The sequence below is a fragment of the Amblyomma americanum genome, chromosome 1, assembly GCF_052857255.1.
Source record: "Amblyomma americanum isolate KBUSLIRL-KWMA chromosome 1, ASM5285725v1, whole genome shotgun sequence".
Classification (NCBI taxonomy): domain Eukaryota; kingdom Metazoa; phylum Arthropoda; class Arachnida; order Ixodida; family Ixodidae; genus Amblyomma; species Amblyomma americanum.
Window position 1 is genome coordinate 193,903,209 of NC_135497.1, and position 20,845 is coordinate 193,924,053.

General features: G+C 49.1%; 1 protein-coding gene across 1 annotated transcript in view; it reads left to right on the plus strand.

The window, feature by feature from the left end:
* vir (VIR_N domain-containing protein) overlaps window positions 1-20,845 on the plus strand; it is a 254,787-nt gene that overhangs the window by 107,807 nt on the left and 126,135 nt on the right. The window contains 3 exon segments of the mRNA XM_077648167.1: window positions 2,119-2,293; window positions 17,376-17,493; window positions 20,261-20,416. Of these exon segments, the coding sequence (XP_077504293.1) occupies window positions 2,119-2,293; window positions 17,376-17,493; window positions 20,261-20,416 (449 nt within the window).

The window sequence follows — 20,845 nt, forward strand, 5'->3', positions numbered from 1 at the left end:
ACTGCATATCACCCGTGTGCCAACGGCATGGTGGAACGCCTTCACTGCCAATTGAAGGCCGCCCTAGCTGCCCGCCTCAATTGCGCTGCCTGGGTCGACTCCTTGCCCCTTGTGCTCCTTGGTCTCAGGGCCGTCATCCGGGAAGACTTGCAGTGCTCAGGTGCAGAGCCGGTGTATGGTAGTGCTCTGCGTCTTTCAGGAGGCTTCTTTACATCCCAGCAGCTCCCAGCACAGCCCCAAGAATTCCTTCAACGCCTGCTGGACTGCGTGAAAGACCTCCGGCCTACTCCACCGCGTCTGTCCTGCCACCATACCATTTTCGTGCACCCTGACCTGGCCACTTCGACCCACGTTTTTGTGCGCCGCGACGCTGTCCGAGCTCCACTAACACCGGCCTACGGCGGAACTTTCCGCGTTCTCCGCCGCACCTCGAAAACCGCCACCCTCCTACAGAACGGCCGTGAAGAGACCGTCAGCCTAGACCACCTTAAGCCGGCTTACGTTGAGACCGCACTGGAAAGTCTCGCAGCGCTGCCTGACCTAGTGCTCCAGTGCCAGTGCCGGCCCTCTGTCTGTTTCGACTTCCAGTCTGTGTGGGGGGCCCTGTAGTGCCCTCTCTTGGGTGGCGCCGGGAACCCGGATAGCGCACGCCACTCGGTGAAGACAATTAAGACGGCACCTGGCCGTGGCTCGTGCAGCCGCCGCTCACGAGCCACAGCTGGCAGTTCTGTTCTGGTATCGGTTCGCAGCAGTCGTCTTGTTCCTTCACTCCTGAGGCGTTAAGCCTACAACCTAAAGACCTTCACCCAGGTGAAGGCCTGCCAGGTGTACACACCTGGCAGGTTGCTTACAATCTGGTGGGCAGGTGGGCCACCTGCCACAATGCAGGCTTCAGGAACGTATATATGCACATAGGGCATAGGCCTTAGGGTAAAGGTCTTCACCCAGGTGTACCCTTCATCCAAGCCTTCACCGGGATAAAGGCCTGCCGGGTGTGTACACCTGGCAAGTTGCCCACAATTCGGTGGGCAGCTGGACTGCCTGCCACAACGCAGGCTTCAGGGATGTACCATCGTGTGCAAAAGCCATCACGGTGGCTCAGTGGTTATGGCGCTCATCTGCAGGCCCGAAAGACGTGGTTTCAATCCAGGCCGCTGCGGCAAATTTCGATGGAGGCGAAATTCTAGAGGCCCGTGTACTGTGCGATGTCAGTGCACGCTAAAGAACCCCAGGTGGTTGAAATTTCCGGAGCCCTTCACTATGGCATCCCTCATAGCCTGAGCCGCTTTGGGACGTTAAGCCCCCATAAATCATAAATCACAAATCATTGGGCGCAAAAGTAACAGAATCCTTCTTCAAGTTTCGATCCATGCCACTCTGAGTAGGGGTGCCATCTTACAAAGGATTTCTGGTGTCGAAATGGGCCCACAGCGCCGCTCTCGACACTAGAAGTGTTTTGTCAGGTGGCGCCCGCACGCAGAGTGGCACGGGTCGGAACTTGGAGGGGTGGGGGTCTGTTACTTTTGCCCCCAATGGTACATATGTACGTATGCCTGTAATCAGAAAATGTGCTTAGTAATGCTTCCGCACTAAAATAATTAAGGCATCTGAAGTTTCTTCCAACAAAAATAATCCTATGTTTGCACTCAGTCTTATTCATACAGTGTAGTATGTCAACTCCAGGCGACATAGCCAGAATACTTAGGCAGTCGGTAAGTTTTAACAAGCATGGTGCAACTGTCGCTCTGGCCTGACTTTCTTTGTCTTCATTCCTTTCAAAATCTTGGTTTCTGCTCTCGCTATTGTCATCACAGAGGAAGATCTACAAGAGAATGTCAATACTTTTATGCTCATTTCCGGCAGTAGACTGACCCTTTAAAGGCAAAAGTACCAGAAGTGCGCGCCTAAATACATGCTCCCAGTTAAGGGGATAAATCGCAGCATCTGAACAAACTGAACTGCTGGGCAGGGCTGGGCAGAAGCTCAGAGTTGTGGCCTGCTCTTCGTGTATTTTTTGGAACACAGTACTGGTATTATTTGTTACAAACTTTTGTTGTGCTGCTCAGATGGTTTATTGGATGTTTTTCATTGGTGTTTTATATGCTTTGTTCTGTTTAGCCATCTGCTGGAGATGCTTTGTGTGCTGGCATCATCTCCTCTGTCTTCCTCCCACACGGGTATCACATCGGCATTGCGTGAGCTGCTGGCTGAACTCCTTAAAACGTGCCCAGGGATGCTGTTTTTGCTCTCGGATCATGAGGCAGCCAACTGCCTTCATCGAGCATTGTTGCAAGTAAGTGCTAGACCATTGGGTGCCAGCTCGATTTTGTGCCTCAAGGGGGATCACATGACTCTTGCTGCAGGAGCAGAGGCAGCATGAAAAATTTCAGCATTTTAAAAGCTACAGGTTGTATTATTCTGTTTATCTTTCTCTGTTAGGGAGTTCCTGCATTGCCCATTGTCATGTATCGTCATGGTAACAACAGCACATTATTTGTGCTTCTGTCATGATGTGGTTCTGTCACGTACGTGACCAAGCTCAAAGCAAGCTCCGATTTTGATCTGAAAGATGGGAAGCTGTGAGAATAATGGCTAATTATGCTGAGAATGGGCAACAAGGCAAGTTCACACTGCCGTGTGTGCAGGCAGCATTTCAGGAATCAAGATTATGTTCATGGAGTGGTCGCTAAACTGCTTACTAAGCAACAGCCGATACCAAAAGAGATGGCTCAAAACATACCTCCACAGTTTAAGCATTTAAAGATTGATCGGTGTCGCCCAAGGCCATCATCGTTACTACCTACTCGCCTACTGTGAAATAGTTCCAGGGAGCATGTGAGCAGCGCCGCATCTGCCGGCACAAACCGAAACTTACTTGCCTACATTTTATTTGTGTTGCTTCAGTGTGATTTGACGTTTTGCACAGCTCCGCATCTTGAATGTAGAAAGTCTTTTTTCTGCGGGATTTAGTGACTTAGTGATCGCTCTCCTCTGACTATTGGCGTAGCCGCTTCAGTGTTGTCCATAATGGCAGTAACACGTGCACTGAATGACGGCTGCGGAATGTTGGCCACTGCTTTGTTTTAGCAGCGGATAAAACTCACGATGTTACTCTGTGACAGCTCATTCACTTGGCGAACTGCTTTGTTGCCAAAAAAGTAGGTTTAATGCTTCAGGTGTACTGCAATCAGGACCACAAAACCATAAACGTGAAAACTAAACGACCTGAGACACATTGCTAAGCAGTAGACTGGCATTTGGGATTCCTCTTCCATCTTCGCACTGATGCTGCCGAAATATAATGGTACGATGTGTCCTCGCGCCCAAAATCTGAATGATTACTAGTCATTTTACTTGTACCAGTTCTCTCAAGAATTTCACAGCTGGCAAAAGCTCGTGTGCTCTTTGTAATGCAATAGGGTCAGCACAAACTTCTACAATGTTTGAATTGAGAGAATGGTGAGTGTGTTTAACATCATGGAAAAAAAAAAATGTCCACAGAGGAGGACAAGGTCTCTTTCTCTCTTCTTGTGTCCTTGTCTGTTGGTGCTTCGACATTGTTTGATGATACTGTGATAGGTTGACTATGCAATGTTCTGAATGTTATGAGCTAAAAAAATGATTTGCTTCCGAAATCGTTGTAGTTAGTGACTAAAATTCTGCTTGTGTTTTTTTTTTGTCTTCACAGTAACTTGCCAGGTAGTGATTGAGGTACTACATGTGAAGTCAAGCACCCAAAGGATTTGTCACTATTGTAGTCAGACGGCACACCATATCACTGTTAACAAAAAGCATGCAGTATGATCTCGGTAATGGGAATCTCATGGGGTTGCGAAAAATTTTCATGGGCAGTAAAGTTTATTACTACCACTTGAAATTTGTATCATGAAAAAGACGAACAAAATTTGCATACTGAAGTGTGAGCCATGTATTCACACAGATCTAGTTTCAGTTAGTGGGATTTGTTTACGGCCGTGCGCCAACTGTCGGTGCTCAGGGTGTGTACTGCGTGACTGTTGATTGTGATGTTAGCGATGTCCGTGTCGCCACTGGGCGCCTGCAGGGCATATTGCATGACTGGTGATTATGGCGTTGGCGATATGTGCGCTGCATGCCTCTGCTATGTGCTTGCATTGCAAACTGCGTGACTGGCATAAGTGGTATTTAGTGCTTGTGGGTGCAGTCGCAGCTGCTGCATTTCTATCATCCTTGGTGGCGGGAGAGAGTGTTCGGAACACATGATTTTTTTGCAAATTGTACGCAGTGCACTTCATCCGGGGAATTTTATAAATTCGTATCATCCATGATCACATCATTGAGATCTTACTGTATGTTCTTGAAAACTGAACTTCCTTTTTTTTTCCCAAGAAATGTATGAAAATTTGGGGACATATTTATTTTTTAGGTTAATACAGTCGAAGCCACTTATAATATTATTAATGGGTAGAACAATATATCAGATGTAACAGTGGACAACCATGCCACCGTCAGCTTTACCACGTGTTTTATAGTAAAATAAGCCGCTTATAACAGTGTTGTCATAGCACTTTATCAGTTATGCAATTAAATATGGTCACTGAGAACCAGCCTTTAAAGAAACAGACAGGGAAATGCAATGTTCACACCAGACAAACAGTCATACAATGCAAACATGCGCACATGCGGAAGCCGACCAATGGATTGACCCAGCACAGCAAAAAGAAAAAGAGCATGTGACCACACACACAGAAACACCGACCATGCCGAAGATACTTGCATGCTGCAGCGATGCAGAGGAGGAAAAAAGACAAACTTTCCTCTGTGCCAAGGCAGAGGAGAAGGAGGTAAAGAGCTTTTTTCCTTCTGTACCTGCATGTAGTGGAGCAGTCTATTAATGTTTCTGAGAGTGCGCTGCTTCCAGAAAACATGCCAGTGCATGTTTTTTTTTAGTGTACTTGCTCTAAAACTCCCAATCTCAGATTTCATTTAAGTTTGTCTGAAGCCTCTGGCAGGCAGCCCGCCTGCGACGGTGGGCAGGTGGCAACTGGCCCGCCGAGTTGTTGGCAACCTGCCAGCAGGCCACTGCTGGCCACTGCTTTAGACCACTATGTCATTGCCGCAACCGAACATCCACTTGTTTAACTGCCAGTCTCTTGTGCTGTGCTTTGGATGTAGTCATCAACTTCCCTCCATACTCAATGGATCCAGAACACACTGCTATCACATTGTCTTCTTAAACTGAGGCTCGAACTGAAACTGAAACCAAAGTGAAAACCGAAGTGCGAGCACAGCTAATTCGCATTTAGTGTATCCACGCTAAATTGTCCGTTATTTTTTTTTGTACTGCGCGGAAGGGCTGGCCGTGAAAGCGCGAGCGCTGCCCCATCTTCCCCTATTTTTCACTAACTTGATGACGTCCCCTGCTTCACGTATTGCACATATCCTGACAGTAGGTGAGCTGCTGCACCACTGCGATTGCCATGTATTCCATATGTGCTCTTCATCGGTCGATCAGGTGCGCTTGCCAGCATGTTTTTTTCTTTTGCCTGCTGTCGCCGTTTCCTTGATTCTACAAGCTCATCAGTTTTGGCCTGCTGGAAGAACCAAAACACAACACGAGCAGAAGCAAGGGAAGCGTCATTGATGCCAGAGTGGCAAGCCACTTTTGAAAAACAAAACAAAACAGAAAAGATCAACAACACGGCTGTCGTCATTCTAAACGGTGGGCTCGGCTAGCTGGTTGATTGATATGCAGGGCCAACAGCCACTGTCGCCGCAGGGTGGCGGCGAAGCTCTGAAAACGAAACTGTGCCAACGATCTCATTCTCGGCCTATCGATGGGGGGAGGTGGGAGGGGCTAGCGATCGTGGACATGCCTACCATTAAGGGCACATCAGAGGGGTGCGGTAAACAATGGAATATAAAGTTCAGGCCTGAGGACAAATATGGAGGATCGCTTGTCCAGCAGATCATATGTAGACATGGCGCCACTTTGGGAGCCCGTCTGAATTAACCGATGCCAGCACTGGGGCATCCGAATTGGTGAGCTTCTGAAACCATAGACTTAAATGGGTGTTGGGTGTTTGACGGGAATCTAGCGGCAGTCCAAATTAGTCAAATTTTCGAGGTTTTACTGCACCTGAAAGTGAAAGCTGTGTCATGCATGATGGGTGGAAAATTATTCGGGGTAGCATTTACAGAGACGTCGAAGAGGCCCTCTGCCAATTGTTTCTGAGTGTCCCATGTCATGAATGTGCCAATTAGTGGCCCGATTTTGGTAGAGGAGTCGTTTGCATACCTCCTCGTAACACCGATTTTCAGCTGGGTGGTGTCTGGATTGAGTAGAAAGATGCGGAATCGTGTACAAGATAATCATGGGTGAAGCAGGCTGGCATGACATCGATGCAAGATGAAAGTGGTTGGAAGAAACTCTGCCCGGCATCCACGAAACACACGAGGACTGGGATGTGTACTGTGGTGATGATATTGGGCTGTTCTTCCAGATGCTTCTCTCCAAAACGCGCGTAGTCGAGGGCAGTCTGTGTAAAGGTGGCAAACAGAGCATGTTCTGAAAATGAAAATTGGTTTTTGGGGAAAGGAAATGGCACAGTATCTGTCTTACATATCGGTGTACACCTGAACCACAGCCGTAAGGGAAGGGATAAAGGAGGGAGTGAAAGAAGAAAGGAAGAAAGATGAGGTGCCGTACTGGAGGGCTCCGGAGTAATTTAGACCACCTGGGGATCTTGTAACGTGCACTGACATCGCACAGCACATGGGCGCCTATGCGTTTCGCCTCCATTGAAACGCTGCCGCCACGGTCGGGTTCGAACCCGGGAACCCGACCGCAGCGCCAGCGTTTCGATGGAGGCAGTGAGATGAAACGCATAGGCACCTGTTATGTGAGACCGTTTTCCTCAGTTTTAATATTGATGGCAGCGACAGGTGCCCCGCCTTTCTCATTGGGAAATCAGGAAATCTGCTGTTTTGGTGGTGCTACACAAATCTGAGTTCTCTGCCATCACAAAAAAAATGCGTGGATGACACTTGAGCTTTTCCATGAGTGACTAGTTGAGCTCATTCAACGGATGTAGTGAGAAGACAGGAAGGTGGTGCTGGCCCTTGACAGCTGCAGTGCGCACTAATCAATGCAAACGCTATCACACAAGATTTTTTTTCGTTCCTCTAAACACCCATGGATGCAGGTGTTACTATGAGCTTCAAGGCACTTTATGGTCGACATGTGTTGAGCAGGCTTGCACTGAATCTGAACATTGCTGTGTGGAAACGCCAACATACCGTACTACTGACTTCAAGATTACGCTGCTCTGGTCCATGGACCGAAGTCAGCTCCTGATCCTTCAGGAATTCCTTCCGGAAAGTGGGTTTTGCTTGGGATGCCAGTGACACAGAGGCTTCCGCAAATGCAGTAATGACAGAGCTTTGGTCATCGGTGAATTGTGATGACAGCAGTGTGTTGGGACTTGAAAGGATTCTGGCACGCTGAAGATGCAGTCATGACAAATGAAGCCTTCACCGACGAGGCAATCGTCACAGCTGTCAGTGACGCAGACCACAACGAACAACAACCAGTGCAAGCTGTGTCACATCAGAAGGTCTTACAAGCGATTCCTCCAGGACATCATTTTTGCTCAAATCTCCCATTCGGCTACGTGTCAAAGCTGACTGCTTGCAGATTTCTTCCTGTAAAGAAATGAACAGTATAATCCCTTTCACATTAGCAAATTTAATGTCATTCGAATTGAATGTCATTCGGTCTCTTTCGGTGCTGCACAGTAAAAAATAATGTCATTTGCAAATGATACCAATGGCAGTAAGTGAAAGAAAAATTGATACTGTAAGGCTAAAGAAGAAGATGCGTCTGATGATTTGAAAAGACGAAGACGAGGTGACAGTGTTCTCGAGAGTTTTTGCCAGCGCTACGCTTGTGTGTCTTTTGCCGATCTGATCCCAGACTGCTGCCGTTGCCGTTCCCGTCGCCCCAGTACCTCGTAACAAACCCCCCGTTACATTTGGTGGAGGTGCTGGGTAAAAACATCGGCCCTGGAGCTCCGTAGTCGTGCTCTCCCGGCGCGCACGATGCCTGAGGACGTCCAACACCAGGCCGTACAAGTGGGCCAGGCTGTCATCTGTGCCGGCTCTCTTCGTCAACGGGACCCGACCATTTTCAGCGGGACTGACGAGAACGATGTGGAAGATTGGCTCACATCGTACGAGCGGGTGAGCGTATACAACAAATGGGACGATGTGACGAAGCTAAACAACGTCATCTTTTATCTCGCCGGTGTGGCTAACCTCTGGTATCGCAACCATGAGGCAGATATTCAAACCTGGTCCATTTTTAAGACTAAATTTGCAGACGTATTTGGTCGACCGGCTGTCAGGCAACTCCGAGCCGAACAGCGATTGCGTGAACGATCTCAGCAGGCTAGTGAAAGCTTCACTAGCTACATTGAAGATGTCGTCGACTTGTTCAAGCGGGTCAACGCTCGTATGTCGGAAGCCGACAAGATCCAACACATCTTGAAAGGCATCGATGACGACGCTTTTCAGATGCTTCTAGCGCGCGACTTGCGTACCGTTGCTGAAGTCGTCACGCTGTGTCAAAGCTTTGAGCAGTTGCGCAAGCAGCGGATTCTGACACGCCAGCGGCCACAGCAGGTTGAGTCGCTCGCTGGGCTCACGCCTGCTCCTGACCCCTCGCTGCTACAGCAGATTAAAGACTTCGTGCGGGAAGAAGTGGCCCGTCAACTTTCCTTTCTGCCGAGCGCTCACGACCGACCATCATATCTGACTTCAGCGCTCCGACATACAATTCAAGAGCAAGTTGCTGAGGCTCTTCCACCGGCTCATCCGTCACCACCTGTCACGGTTCCGCTGACATACGCTGACGTTGTCGCCAGACCACAACCTGTGGCGGCTCCGCTCACATATGCCGAAGCCGTCGCGAGACCGCCTCCTGTCGCGGCTCCAGTGACATATGCCGATGTCGTAACAAGACCGCAGCCGCCAATCTATAGTGCGCCTCCGGCGCATTTGCGAGGGCCAGTGGCTTACCGACGACCTACTCCAAGGGTCAGCGATTCCTGGCGCACAACGGACAATCGGCCGATTTGCTTCTTTTGTGGTCTCCCAGGTCATGTAGCTCGGCATTGCCGCCGTCGTCTCCCGGACGCGGAAATTCCTCCCCAAGCTCCTGGGTACTGGCCCCCACCAAGTCAGTACGCTGTACCAGCTGCGCCGCCGCAAAGTCGTACTTCCTCACCGGACCGTTTTACCCTCTCCAGCCGCCGGCCCTCTTCTCCACGACGCCGGTCTATTTCGCCTATGCGACGTCGCCCCACCGCTAACCAGGAGGAAAACTAGGCGCCGCAGTTCCTGAGGCGAGAACTGCGTCCACAACGAACTTCGAAAGGCCTCATCCGTCAGCCGCTAACCTCATTGAAATTTCCGTCGACGGCGTTTCTGTCATGGCGCTTGTCGACACTGGTGCTGCCGTTTCCGTCATGGACGCAAAGCTGTGTAGTTCTTTAAGAAAAGTAAGGACGCCAATTGCTGGACTCTCACTGCGCACCGCCAGCGCTCAGAACATCCAGCCGTCAGCAGCGTGTACCGCTCGCGTTGTAATCCAGGGGACCATTTATGCCGTCGAATTCGTCGTACTGCCCTGCTGTTCTCATGCTGTTATCCTGGGCTGGGATTTCCTATCGCGCCATGCTGCTATCATCGATTGTGCTCGAGCTGAAGTCGAGTTCTCTCACCTGCCCGAAGCTGTCTTGGACACTGCCCCTCCTGGTGCCTGTGTTAAGGCCTTAGTTGCCGAAGACATTGACCTGCCTCCCTGCTCTTCAGTCCTCGTACCCCTCTCTTGCAGCCCTCTTCGCGACGACACTGTCCTCTTCACTCCGTCCCCTATCTTTCTGCACCGCAAGTGTCTGCCTCTGCCATACGCTGTACTGACTATATCCGCTGGCCTCTCCGTACTGTTCGTGTCTAACCCATTCTCGTTCCCCAACGCCTTGCGCCTAGGTGAATGTCTCGGCACGGTACAACCATTCGCGTCTCTGCTCATCCGCGAAGAGACGGACGACGCGCCGCACCTCTCCATAGCCGCACTCAGCCCACCTACTGCTGCGCCCGATCCCTCCTCAACCGAAGCATTCCTTCGCTCCATCGACGACAACCTTCCAGCGCCGCAAAGGGCACAGCTTCTCACTTTACTTAATCAGTTTCGCTCATCATTTGACTCACATCAAAGTTCCTTGGGCCAAACTTCCACTGTCACCCATGCCATCGACACAGGTGACCACGCACCGCTGCGACAACGTCCCTATCGTGTGTCTGTCGCCGAGCGCCAAGTTATTGAAGACCAAGTCGACAAGATGCTCCAGAGCGGCGTCATTCAGCCCTCAAGCAGCCCATGGGCGTCGCCTGTGGTGCTCGTCAAAAAGAAGGATGGCTCCATACGCTTCTGTGTAGATTACCGCCGCCTTAATAAGATTACGCGCAAAGATGTCTATCCCCTCCCGCGCATAGACGACGCTCTGGACTCTTTGCAAGGGGCCGAACTCTTTTCATCTCTTGATTTGCGTTCCGGGTACTGGCAAGTTCCTATGAAAGAAGCCGATCGCCCCAAAACCGCCTTTGTGACACCGGATGGCTTGTATGAATTTACGGTGATGCCCTTCGGGCTTTGTAACGCCCCCGCGACTTTTGAGAGGATGATGGACACCATTTTGCGCGGACTTAAGTGGAAGACATGCCTTTGCTACCTCGACGACATTGTGGTCTTTTCCCCGGACTTTGACACCCACCTCTCCCGTTTGAAGCACGTCTTGACCTGCCTCTCTGACGCCGGCCTGCAGCTGAACTTAAAAAAATGCCGTTTTGCCGCTCGTCAATTAACCATCTTAGGTCATGTTGTCTCTAAGCAGGGCGTCAGTCCCGACCCAGCGAAACTTCGTGCTGTGGTTGACTTTCCCAAACCTACCTCCATCAAAGACCTGCGCAGCTTCCTGGGTTTGTGCTCATATTTCCTCCGGTTTATTCGCAACTTTGCGTCCATTGCTGCGCCTTTGACTCAACTGCTGTCTGAAAGTGCGGATTTATCACTGTGGTCTCCAGCGTGCGACGACGCATACACCACCTTGCGCCGTCTCCTCACGGCGCCGCCCATTCTGCGCCATTTCGACTCGGCCGCTCCTACCGAAGTTCACACGGACGCCAGCGGTGTTGGCCTCGGCGCTGTCCTCGCCCAACGAAAACCTGGCTTTGACGAATACGTCGTTGCTTATGCTAGCCGCACACTCACACCAGCAGAACGCAACTACTCCGTAACTGAAAAAGAGTGTTTGGCGATTGTATGGGCCCTCGCGAAGTTTCGACCGTACATTTATGGGCGCCCTTTTGACGTTGTGACCGACCACCATGCGCTCTGTTGGCTTTGCAACCTGAAAGACCCCTCCGGCCGCCTCGCTAGGTGGGCCCTTCGCTTGCAAGAATATGATATCCGCGTCGTGTATCGCACCGGCCGCAAGCATCAAGACGCCGATGCACTGTCACGCTGCCCCCTTCCAGCCGAGATCGCCAGCCTTTCCACCTCCGACGCTTCTCTGCCCTTGCTTCGCCTCAGCGACATGCCTTCAGCGCAACGCATGGATCCCTGGATCGCTTCCCTTCTCGACTTTCTCGCCAACCCGACGGCTGCTTCACCGTCACGTGCGCTCCGCCGCCAAGCTGCCCATTTTGCGATCCGTGACACCCTACTTTATCGCCGTAACTACAACTCCGAAGGTCGCAACTGGCTGCTCGTTATTCCACGTCACTTACGCTCGGAGATATGCGCATACTTCCATGCTGCCCCCCACAGCGGTCACGCGGGCGTTTTCAAGACCTACACCCGCATACGGCTGCGCTACTACTGGCGCGGAATGTACACCTTTATCATGAAGTACGTGCGCGCATGCATTCCCTGCCAACGTCGCAAGACACCTCCCCATCGTTCTGCTGCTGAGCTGCAGCCGTTACCATGCCCTCCACGCCCGTTCGACCGCGTTGGCATTGATTTATACGGTCCGCTTCCATACACTGCAGACGGCAACCGTTGGGCTATAGTAGCGGTGGATCACCTTACACGATATGCCGAAACTGCTGCCCTTCCGGCTGCCACAGCGACGGACGTCGCCTCCTTCATTTTGCACCGATTCATCCTTCGCCACGGTGCACCTCGTGAACTGCTCAGTGACCGAGGGCGCGTGTTCTTATCTGAGGTGGTGAAGGCGCTTCTCAAAGAGTGCAACACGATTCACCGAACTACCACCGCCTATCATCCGCAGACCAATGGCCTCACTGAGCGATTTAACCGCACACTCGGAGACATGCTCTCCAAGTACGTCGCTTTTGACCACACGAATTGGGAACTCGTCCTTCCGTACGTTACTTATGCGTACAATACCGCTACGCAGTCTACCACCGGATTCTCTCCTTTCTTCCTACTTTACGGCCGCCAACCCTCTGCTACTATCGACACTATCCTCCCTTACCGCCCTGATGAATCCGAATATCGGCCTGTTTCCGACGCCGCGCAACACGCCGAAGCCTGCCGCCAAATTGCCCGGTCACTCACCACTGACACCCAGCATCGCCAGCGCTCCCGCCTCGACCAAGACCAAACCCCACCGAACTACACTTCTGGTGCACTTGTGTGGCTCTGGATCCCTTCAGGAACTCCCGGTCTCTCCTCAAAATTTCTTGCGAAGTACCATGGTCCCTACCGTGTGCTGGAGCGCACCTCTCCGGTTAATTATATCGTGGAACCCCTCACGCCGTCTCCTGATCTCCGCCGCCGAGGACGGGAGACCGTTCATGTCCAGCGCCTCAAGCCCTACTACGACCCCGCCGTCTTGCCATCATCCTAAGTCGCCAGGATGGCTCCTCTTGTCCCCGGGGTGATTGTAAGGCTAAAGAAGAAGATGCGTCTGATGATTTGAAAAGACGAAGACGAGGTGACAGTGTTCTCGAGAGTTTTTGCCAGCGCTACGCTTGTGTGTCTTTTGCCGATCTGATCCCAGACTGCTGTTGTTGCCGTTCCCGTCGCCCCAGTACCTCGTAACAAACCCCCCGTTACAATACATTTAAGGGACATCAGCTTGCATAAACGGTGTTCAAAATTGTGTAGTATTTTATAAGTGGGTAAGAACATATTATTTCCAGCCATTTTGCAGCACTTTATCTATCAAAAGCCAAGCCAAACCAAGCCAAGTACAAAGGCAGCCATGAATCTGATAAATATAAACAAATTCACTGCTGAGCCGAAGTTTCCGGGTTCGAACCCTCGAACCCGGCCGCGGCAGCTGTGTTTTGATGGTGGAGAGACGCAAATGGCACCCATGTGCTGTGCGATGTCAGTACACATTAAAGATTCCCAGGTGGTCGAAATTATTCCGGAGGCCTCCACTGTGGCACCTCTTTCTTCCAGAGTGGAAGCTTAGGCACGTTGGTTGGTCATTCATTACCAACACAGTACAAAGACACAAGGACCAGAAGAGGATAGGGACACAGCGCTTTCTTGTTTCACTCCCACTTTCCTTTTTTTGCCTTGCTGCAAGGTTCGGGTGTCCACCAAGATCTGAGACAACTACTGCACCATTTCTTTTCCTCAAAAACCAATTTTAAATTTTCAACAAAATGGCTGAGACAGCGGTGCTGCGGTGGGTAGAAATGACTTCCAAAAGGTAAAGCGTTCAGTTACAGCTTCAAGTACTTCCGAGGTAAATGTACATGGAATGCTAACCAACAATAAACATTCAACCCAAAATGATCAATGGTTGCGGGTGGGGCTGTGCTTCACTCTTGGCCACTGTCGTTGGCTGCTACTGAAACCAAGAGTGACAGCTATCCATGACAACCTCCAGTGTGAATAGCTTCACACCAAAATTAACATTTTTAATGCGGAAGCATTACTAATCCCATTACGAGAAAAGCTGGCAGCACGTGTGTATGTGTATTCGCAGATGGTACAGAAAATCTCGGTGGTGGCAAGAAAAATGGGTGATTTCATCAAGCAGCCGTATGACGTGCACAGCAAGCCAAGTGGCGCCACTTATGCCAATAATATACATGTCGTTCATCTATATATACTCCCCACTGACCGACCTCTACGTGGCACCAGTTTTCCCGACAATACTCATACCACAACTGTGATGCAACTGTTTGTTGTACAGCGTTCCGAGTTGTGTCATACTATTTCTTGTTGCATATAGCTTACATGTGCTAGTCAGCTGGATGCTAGCTTGCGACGGGGATTCGAACCGACGACTTATGACTTATACACCTTCAATTGTATGCTTTCCCAGACTCTCTACCTGTTCCCGGTTGAGGTGTCCACCGAGATATGAGACAGTTACTGTGCCATTTCGTTTTCTCAAAAACGAATTTTCTTATCAAAATTGTGATGCAATCATTTGTCGTATAGCATACTGGGTGTTGTTTACGAGCGCGCATGTGTGTGGGTGGTGTGTGTGTGTGGGTAGATGAAAAATCACCGAGGGGAACTAATGCTTTCACATTCCCACCCGTACGCAGTCTTGCGGAAGTGTCTGCCGAATTTTTTTAGCGTAAAACTAACATACAGTTTCAGGCTTTGGTGGTGTGCACATTATTTTTTCACATCGCTTGTTTCTGCTGCTTATCTGGTGTCCAGAGTGTATATTCGGTTCGAGACCGAATGCGAACGAGTTCCTCAAACTCATTTGATGGCAAACGTCATTCGAAATTAATGACATTAAATATTCCTGTGTAGCAGCTGGTTAATGACATTAGATGCTAATGCCATTAGATTCGAATGACATCAAATTGATTAACGTGACAGGGGCATTAGCCACTTTCCTGTCATCAAATGATCTAAACTTTGTCATGTTTTCTTTTTTTGGCATAACCCAGTTATAACAATTATCGGTTATAACATTGATATTTCCTTATCGCTACAATATTGATATAATTACGTTTGACTGTATACCTATAAGTAGTAGTTTCAAATGATGGCAGTGGGCTAATGAAGCAAGCCGGTAAAATAGAAACTGCAGCTAGTTCGACTCACCATTGAAATGAAAGGAAAGACTCATTCACTATCTGCAGAAATTGCACTTTAATGGCAGACTGCATGCCTCAAAGGGGTTGAGACATCAAATTTTGAGGTTATAATAATCTTGTTATGGGCTTCCTCTGTGTGTAAGGTCACCCACGGTAAAGTATTGGATGCAAGAAGCGCTTAAAATGTATTTGAATTGAGCTCCAAAGAGTCCCTAAATGCTATTTCTCACGATCGAGACCCATCGCTAGCACTATAGTTGGTGACGTAGGACTGTGGAACGATACCAGTGAATAGTAGTGACATCACAGCACAGTAACGGGATGTACTATGAACGGCGACGCGCGACATCAGTGAGCCGCTGCTTCGGCGACCCAGCGGACGCTGTGCTGATAGGCAAATATGCCGTTGCTGATGCAACTGCCAGCACCTTATATTGGTGGCCGAACGAAACACCTCTACATTGACAAGAAGATGACCATAGCTTTTCTTGTTTACACATTCTCTGTATTACAAATAAGTGAAACGAGCGACTACATTTCATATGCTCACCCTTCGGCTCACCTGCAGTACGAATAGGCCTAGTGAGTCCGCCGGGTTCGTATGTGCGATTTTGGCAATTGTGGACAGCGAGTTCACAAGTTTTAACAAATACAAATGGTCATCGAGCGTAGTTTTGACAACAGTAACCTGAAATCGAAGATTGCTTACATCTTAAGATGCAGATACATCGAGCGGTAAGCGCCGTTGTTAGGCGGTTAGGGCCAGTCTGTCGACCAATGCTGCAGGTGCCCACGGCGCGTCGGCGGGGAAAGGGTAGCTCGCTTGAGAGCGGCACGAAATCGGGTGGGCAGTTCGCCTGTGATGAGGCTCGGGAAAATATATCACGCGCCGAGCGCACAAAGGGGTAGGCAGGTTATCTCGCATAGCGGCGCCGGGTCTACGCCGTCTGTTCTCTCTAACCGATCAGCACGGCTTAATGACGTCCGTTATACGTGTGATTTTGTGCCATTGACATAATGTATATTTTGATGGTCGCACAGGTCTCGTTCGTTATCAGCGAAAGTTCGTCTTAAGTGGGGCCGTTATATGTAGTCTCGACTGTACATGGACTCTTTTGCTAAACTAGCAGCAGATGTCGTAATCAACAGCCACGGGACCCTTGGCAGTCCCGCAGCGCGTCTACAACAGTGGAGCGAAGTGAAGACAGAGATGGGTATTGGTCGGTAGGATAAGTACACCGTGTTGCTGTAGTGTGACCAGAGTCAGCTACGGGCCACTGACACAGACGTCCGCTGAGCATCGGCGTCGGCATGACAAAGCGAAATACAATGCAGAAACCACGTTGGCATAAGCAATATGCCGATTGAGATCGGCCGAAGCGAGCCGCTTGGTTTCAGGACTCGGTGTCGTTCCTCGCTCCCTTGGCTTTTCTCAACATATTGCAGTACCGACCAAGTTTGCATGCACATGATTTCGAAAGGTGCTGCTTGCACAGCATGTGTACGAGGGCAGACGACACAGCAATCCATGCATAACAACTTTTGGGGCCCATGTGACCAGGGTTGCTGCTTTTCCATGATAGTGATGTCACAGCACACCCCGGCGCTCAGAAACCGAAACCGAAATTGCTGAGTGTAAAGAATGGAATAATAAATTATTTACTGCACATATATGTATTGCGCAGCATGCATCACGCGTCTTGGGGCACTACGCAACGTTTGAAACAAAGAACATGCCAACCAAAAATTTGGTGCCTCCACCCCTTCAAGTCATTCCAAAAGCAGAGGCCTGTGTAAAATGCTGCAATCTAATACATAGCTGTCTCAAATGGCAGTTGAGCTGATGTTCTGGAATGGTTCTCAGCACATGCAATCCATAGCCATTTGTGCCAGCCAGTTCTCACCTGGCCTGCTTGTCCGCAAGGTTTGCTGCTGAAGACGTTGCAGAAACCAGCTGTACCTTCATATTAATGTGAGATTATTGTCTGGACGGTTACCTGGTTGCAAGTTTAAATGTTTTGTGATAGGTGGTGTGTAGTTCCAAAGCAACTTCTGCTGAAACGGGCACGGTCTAGCAACACCCAGTAAGCAGCGTGCTACAGATTTGTCGTCGTCTGATGTGCTAGCTGGTGGCATATCTGCTTTTGTGTCATGCAAATTAAGCGAAGTGTTTACTTGTGGCTATTTCTTTTTTTCTCTGTTCTGAAGAGGCTGGTTTCTCTGTGTTACACATTGCACTAGCCAAAGGCTGCTTCTGTTTATACCATCTCTGTCTCTCTGTTCAGGAGGAGTCTGGAATGGTGGGCTTGGAAGACACTGTGTGTCATCAGGTGGGCATCCACTTGGTGTACCATCTGCAGGCACTGAAGCATGTTGACTCTCTACTCGCCTTCCACACCAGAGGTGAGATTTGCATGTTGGTTTTGGCTGTTACAAATCAAAATATGCGTGATTTGAGTCTGAATTGAGTGCTCTTACTTCTGAGAGTGAACGCCATTACAACAAAGCATTTCCATTATACCAAAGTACTGCTTCTGATTCAATGTCAGCAGACTTCATAAGGTAATGCAGACCATTTCTTTTCACAATGAACTTTTTCCAGAGCAAGGTTCCGCTTCAGCGAAGTACTGCTTTAGCGAAGTTTTTGTGAAATGAAAGTGAACTTTGTCTGTTTATTTTTTTATGTAAGAAAGTTGAGGCCACCAATTTGCGTCATGCATTCAGTGGTGCCTGTGCAGTTGAAAATTTTTGTTTCGCCAGAAACTCCCACCAAAGTCATTATGCACTTCAAATGTTGCCACTGATATTCCCCGTGGATTGACACTTGGTCACTGCACCATGTGTCATGCTTGAATGTGTGCTAAAATTGTTTCCGCACATCATGGGCTGCACAAATTTTAGTTCTTATTTTTCAAAGAGCCCGTCAGAGTAGAGTCCTTGTTTGCATTTCCGGGTGTGTTTTGTATATGTCAGGACTCTAAAATCTGTCAGCTTAATGGGTTGGGCTTTGTGTCAACAACCCTGGCATTTTTAAAATCGATTAGATGATCCAAGCCCTCAGAATGCTTCGCAATCACACTGTGCTCTTGGTTGAAGTTGCGCTTTTAATTTTTCTGAAGAAAAAACACTTTGGATCTAAGCAGTTTTATTACTCGCTGGAAACAAAATATGCGTTATGCTTTAAAGAATGCTCCCCTTGTTTCTTTTTCTTTTTACTTTTATGTGCAATAAATTATTATGGTTGAGCCTTGCTGTGGTGTTTCCGGTTGCTGTGGTTTCTTGGCTGCTACGTTTTCATGAGCCAGCCGGCCCCATTCTAGTTCCTGTGTAGAAAACTATGCAACACAGACTTGGATGTTACATTTCAACTGTTGCAATGTACCTGCATGGTACGTCCCAAATGTCACCTCACGTTATATTGCTTTACCCCGTGCTGGCACTGACAGCCTACGTTGAGCATACGCACCACGGTGACGGCTTGCCAGTCAAACCGCAACTTGCCACTCGGTCGCCGATTGACCGCCACCGTGTTTGGCAGCTTCTAGTGTGCTATGTCCACGCCAGTGCCATGCAAGCTTATGGATGGTGCAAATTTTGTTGCGGCTGTTGGTGCAGCTCCATCGCTGCAGTGAGGCAAGTGCGAATGACCAAAAGTGAAAAAAGAAAACTGCCCGCGGCGCTGTTTGAGATATGGTTGCGAGGGGTGGCTCCAAGACTTGTTTTTGTCATCTGCTATTTTCTTCTTCCCTGCAGCTTAAAATGTGCATTTTTTAGATTCTTAGAGATGATTGTGTAGGATTAAAGTGGTCTGCCGCAAAAATAGTGCAGAAGTGTGTGCGTCTTAAATAACTTCACCTGATCGACGTGCCCTCCCTCCTCACTGCTTACTATGCTCAAGCGACAGCTGCAAAGGCTGACTAACTGCCATTGCAAGGTGTTTCGGACATGAGCAGAGTGACTGCAATAGCCACAAAATGTTGCTAACTCCAGAGAATCATGTGCTTGCAAGAAATAATAAAAATTTGCAGACGATGCACAACTTTCTTCGCATGCTATGTTCAGCTACTACATTTCCCAGCTGATGTGCTTTTCCACAGTGCCATGAAAAGCCTAATAGCGGGGTACCACTGTGGTAGAAATTACTTGCTTTGAGGTACTTTTAAATGCCTAAGTGGCAAACCAGCTTCCATTAGCGGCTAATCCGAATGCATCTGGAGCTGCTCCAAATCAGCGTTTTGCCTGCTCTGTGCCCTGTCTGAAAGATGAAATGATGCTGCTTCCATCACTGCTGAAAAAAAACCAGCGGAATGCTTGGCGTGGGTACATTACTCCTGTGCCTGTCTGGCTCCTCTTTTTGCCACCTTTACTTTCCCGTTTCGGGCCTTCCATACAGCGGGCCATGTGTAGTTCCCGCTGCAGCTTGTTCTGATCACTTGCACCCATTGACGACTGCTGATGTAGTAGCACAGAAGCGCAAGGACATGCAGAAAACTATCTACTAATTAAGAGCTTGTAACGCAGTTAGTTTTCAGCTGTTTTTCGGTGGGGGGGGACACTCTAAGAATTCGTAGGTCCCAAGAGATCGGTCAGAGATATCTGTGAGACGAGGTAGCGAGGTTGTGATGTAACTGGAAAATCATGCCACGGTCTGACGTTGAACAGTGTAGGCCTTTGAAGCTGTCTGACTTATGAAAAGACACTGTTCATGAACTAGTATGTAGTCCGCTTCAGCAAGGGCCTTGTGAGTTTGGCTGTATACTCCGTTTCATACATCAGGTGCAACGCTCTGAAAGATACGGAAGTAGTCCGCACGGAAAAATAAAGGGAGCCTGTTATTCCCTGCTTGTTCTGTGGCCGAGTGGCCTAAGCCACGAGAAAGCGACAGCGTGTTGTCAGCAATAAGAGTGCATTTAATCAAGCTCTAACAAATGTGTCATGTAATAAGCCTGCGGGCAAAGTATTTACTGTGCTTCGTTCACCACAAGGAACGCACTACTTTTTGGCCATGGATGCAGGTAGCACAAACAAGAGCACTAGCTTTGACAGCGTTGCACCTGATGTATGAAACGCAGTATAGTGGGGTTTGACCATATCCACATAGCTAGGCAGAGAGGTAGCTGCCATGAAAGAAACTTTCATTCTTGTTACCTATGTCTCTTTCATGTTTCAGGGAACCTGAAGAAGGAGCTGGATGATGCTGATGTGGTGTCTTGCCTACATGACCTCTACACAATAATCTTCTCAGATGTTGGTCGGGCAGCAGTAGTGGATGTCTTGGCCATGGATCAAAACCTTGATGCTTTGATTCCATTTCTGAAATTTACAGGTAAGTAACAGCTGTGTTGTCTGTTCATAAAAAGTATCCCAGCTTTCAACCATATTTTTCGTTGTGTTACTGAGACTTGACAGCTTTGTACTGTTCGCTCCTGGTGCAGGATGCACAGGCCTAGCTGTACACAAATGTGAACAACTAAATAAGGGGGTGGTTGGCTTAGGTACCCCATATACTTGTGGAAGCGCCGCACTTTTTTTCGCTGTTTTGGCGGTGTGCGGCCCTTGCACAGGACCGGCAGTTTTTCGTAAAATTTTTCGGGCTAGCCCCAATTGCGCATCCTCCATTTATTCTGCAACACGCATTTTTATGGCGGATTAACGCAGCGGTGCAGCCCCGGTGAATCCTTCAATACGCCCGACAACCGGTACAAATTAACCACCTGAAGTTTAATGCCCGGCCTGTGCTGTTGCCGGCACAAGC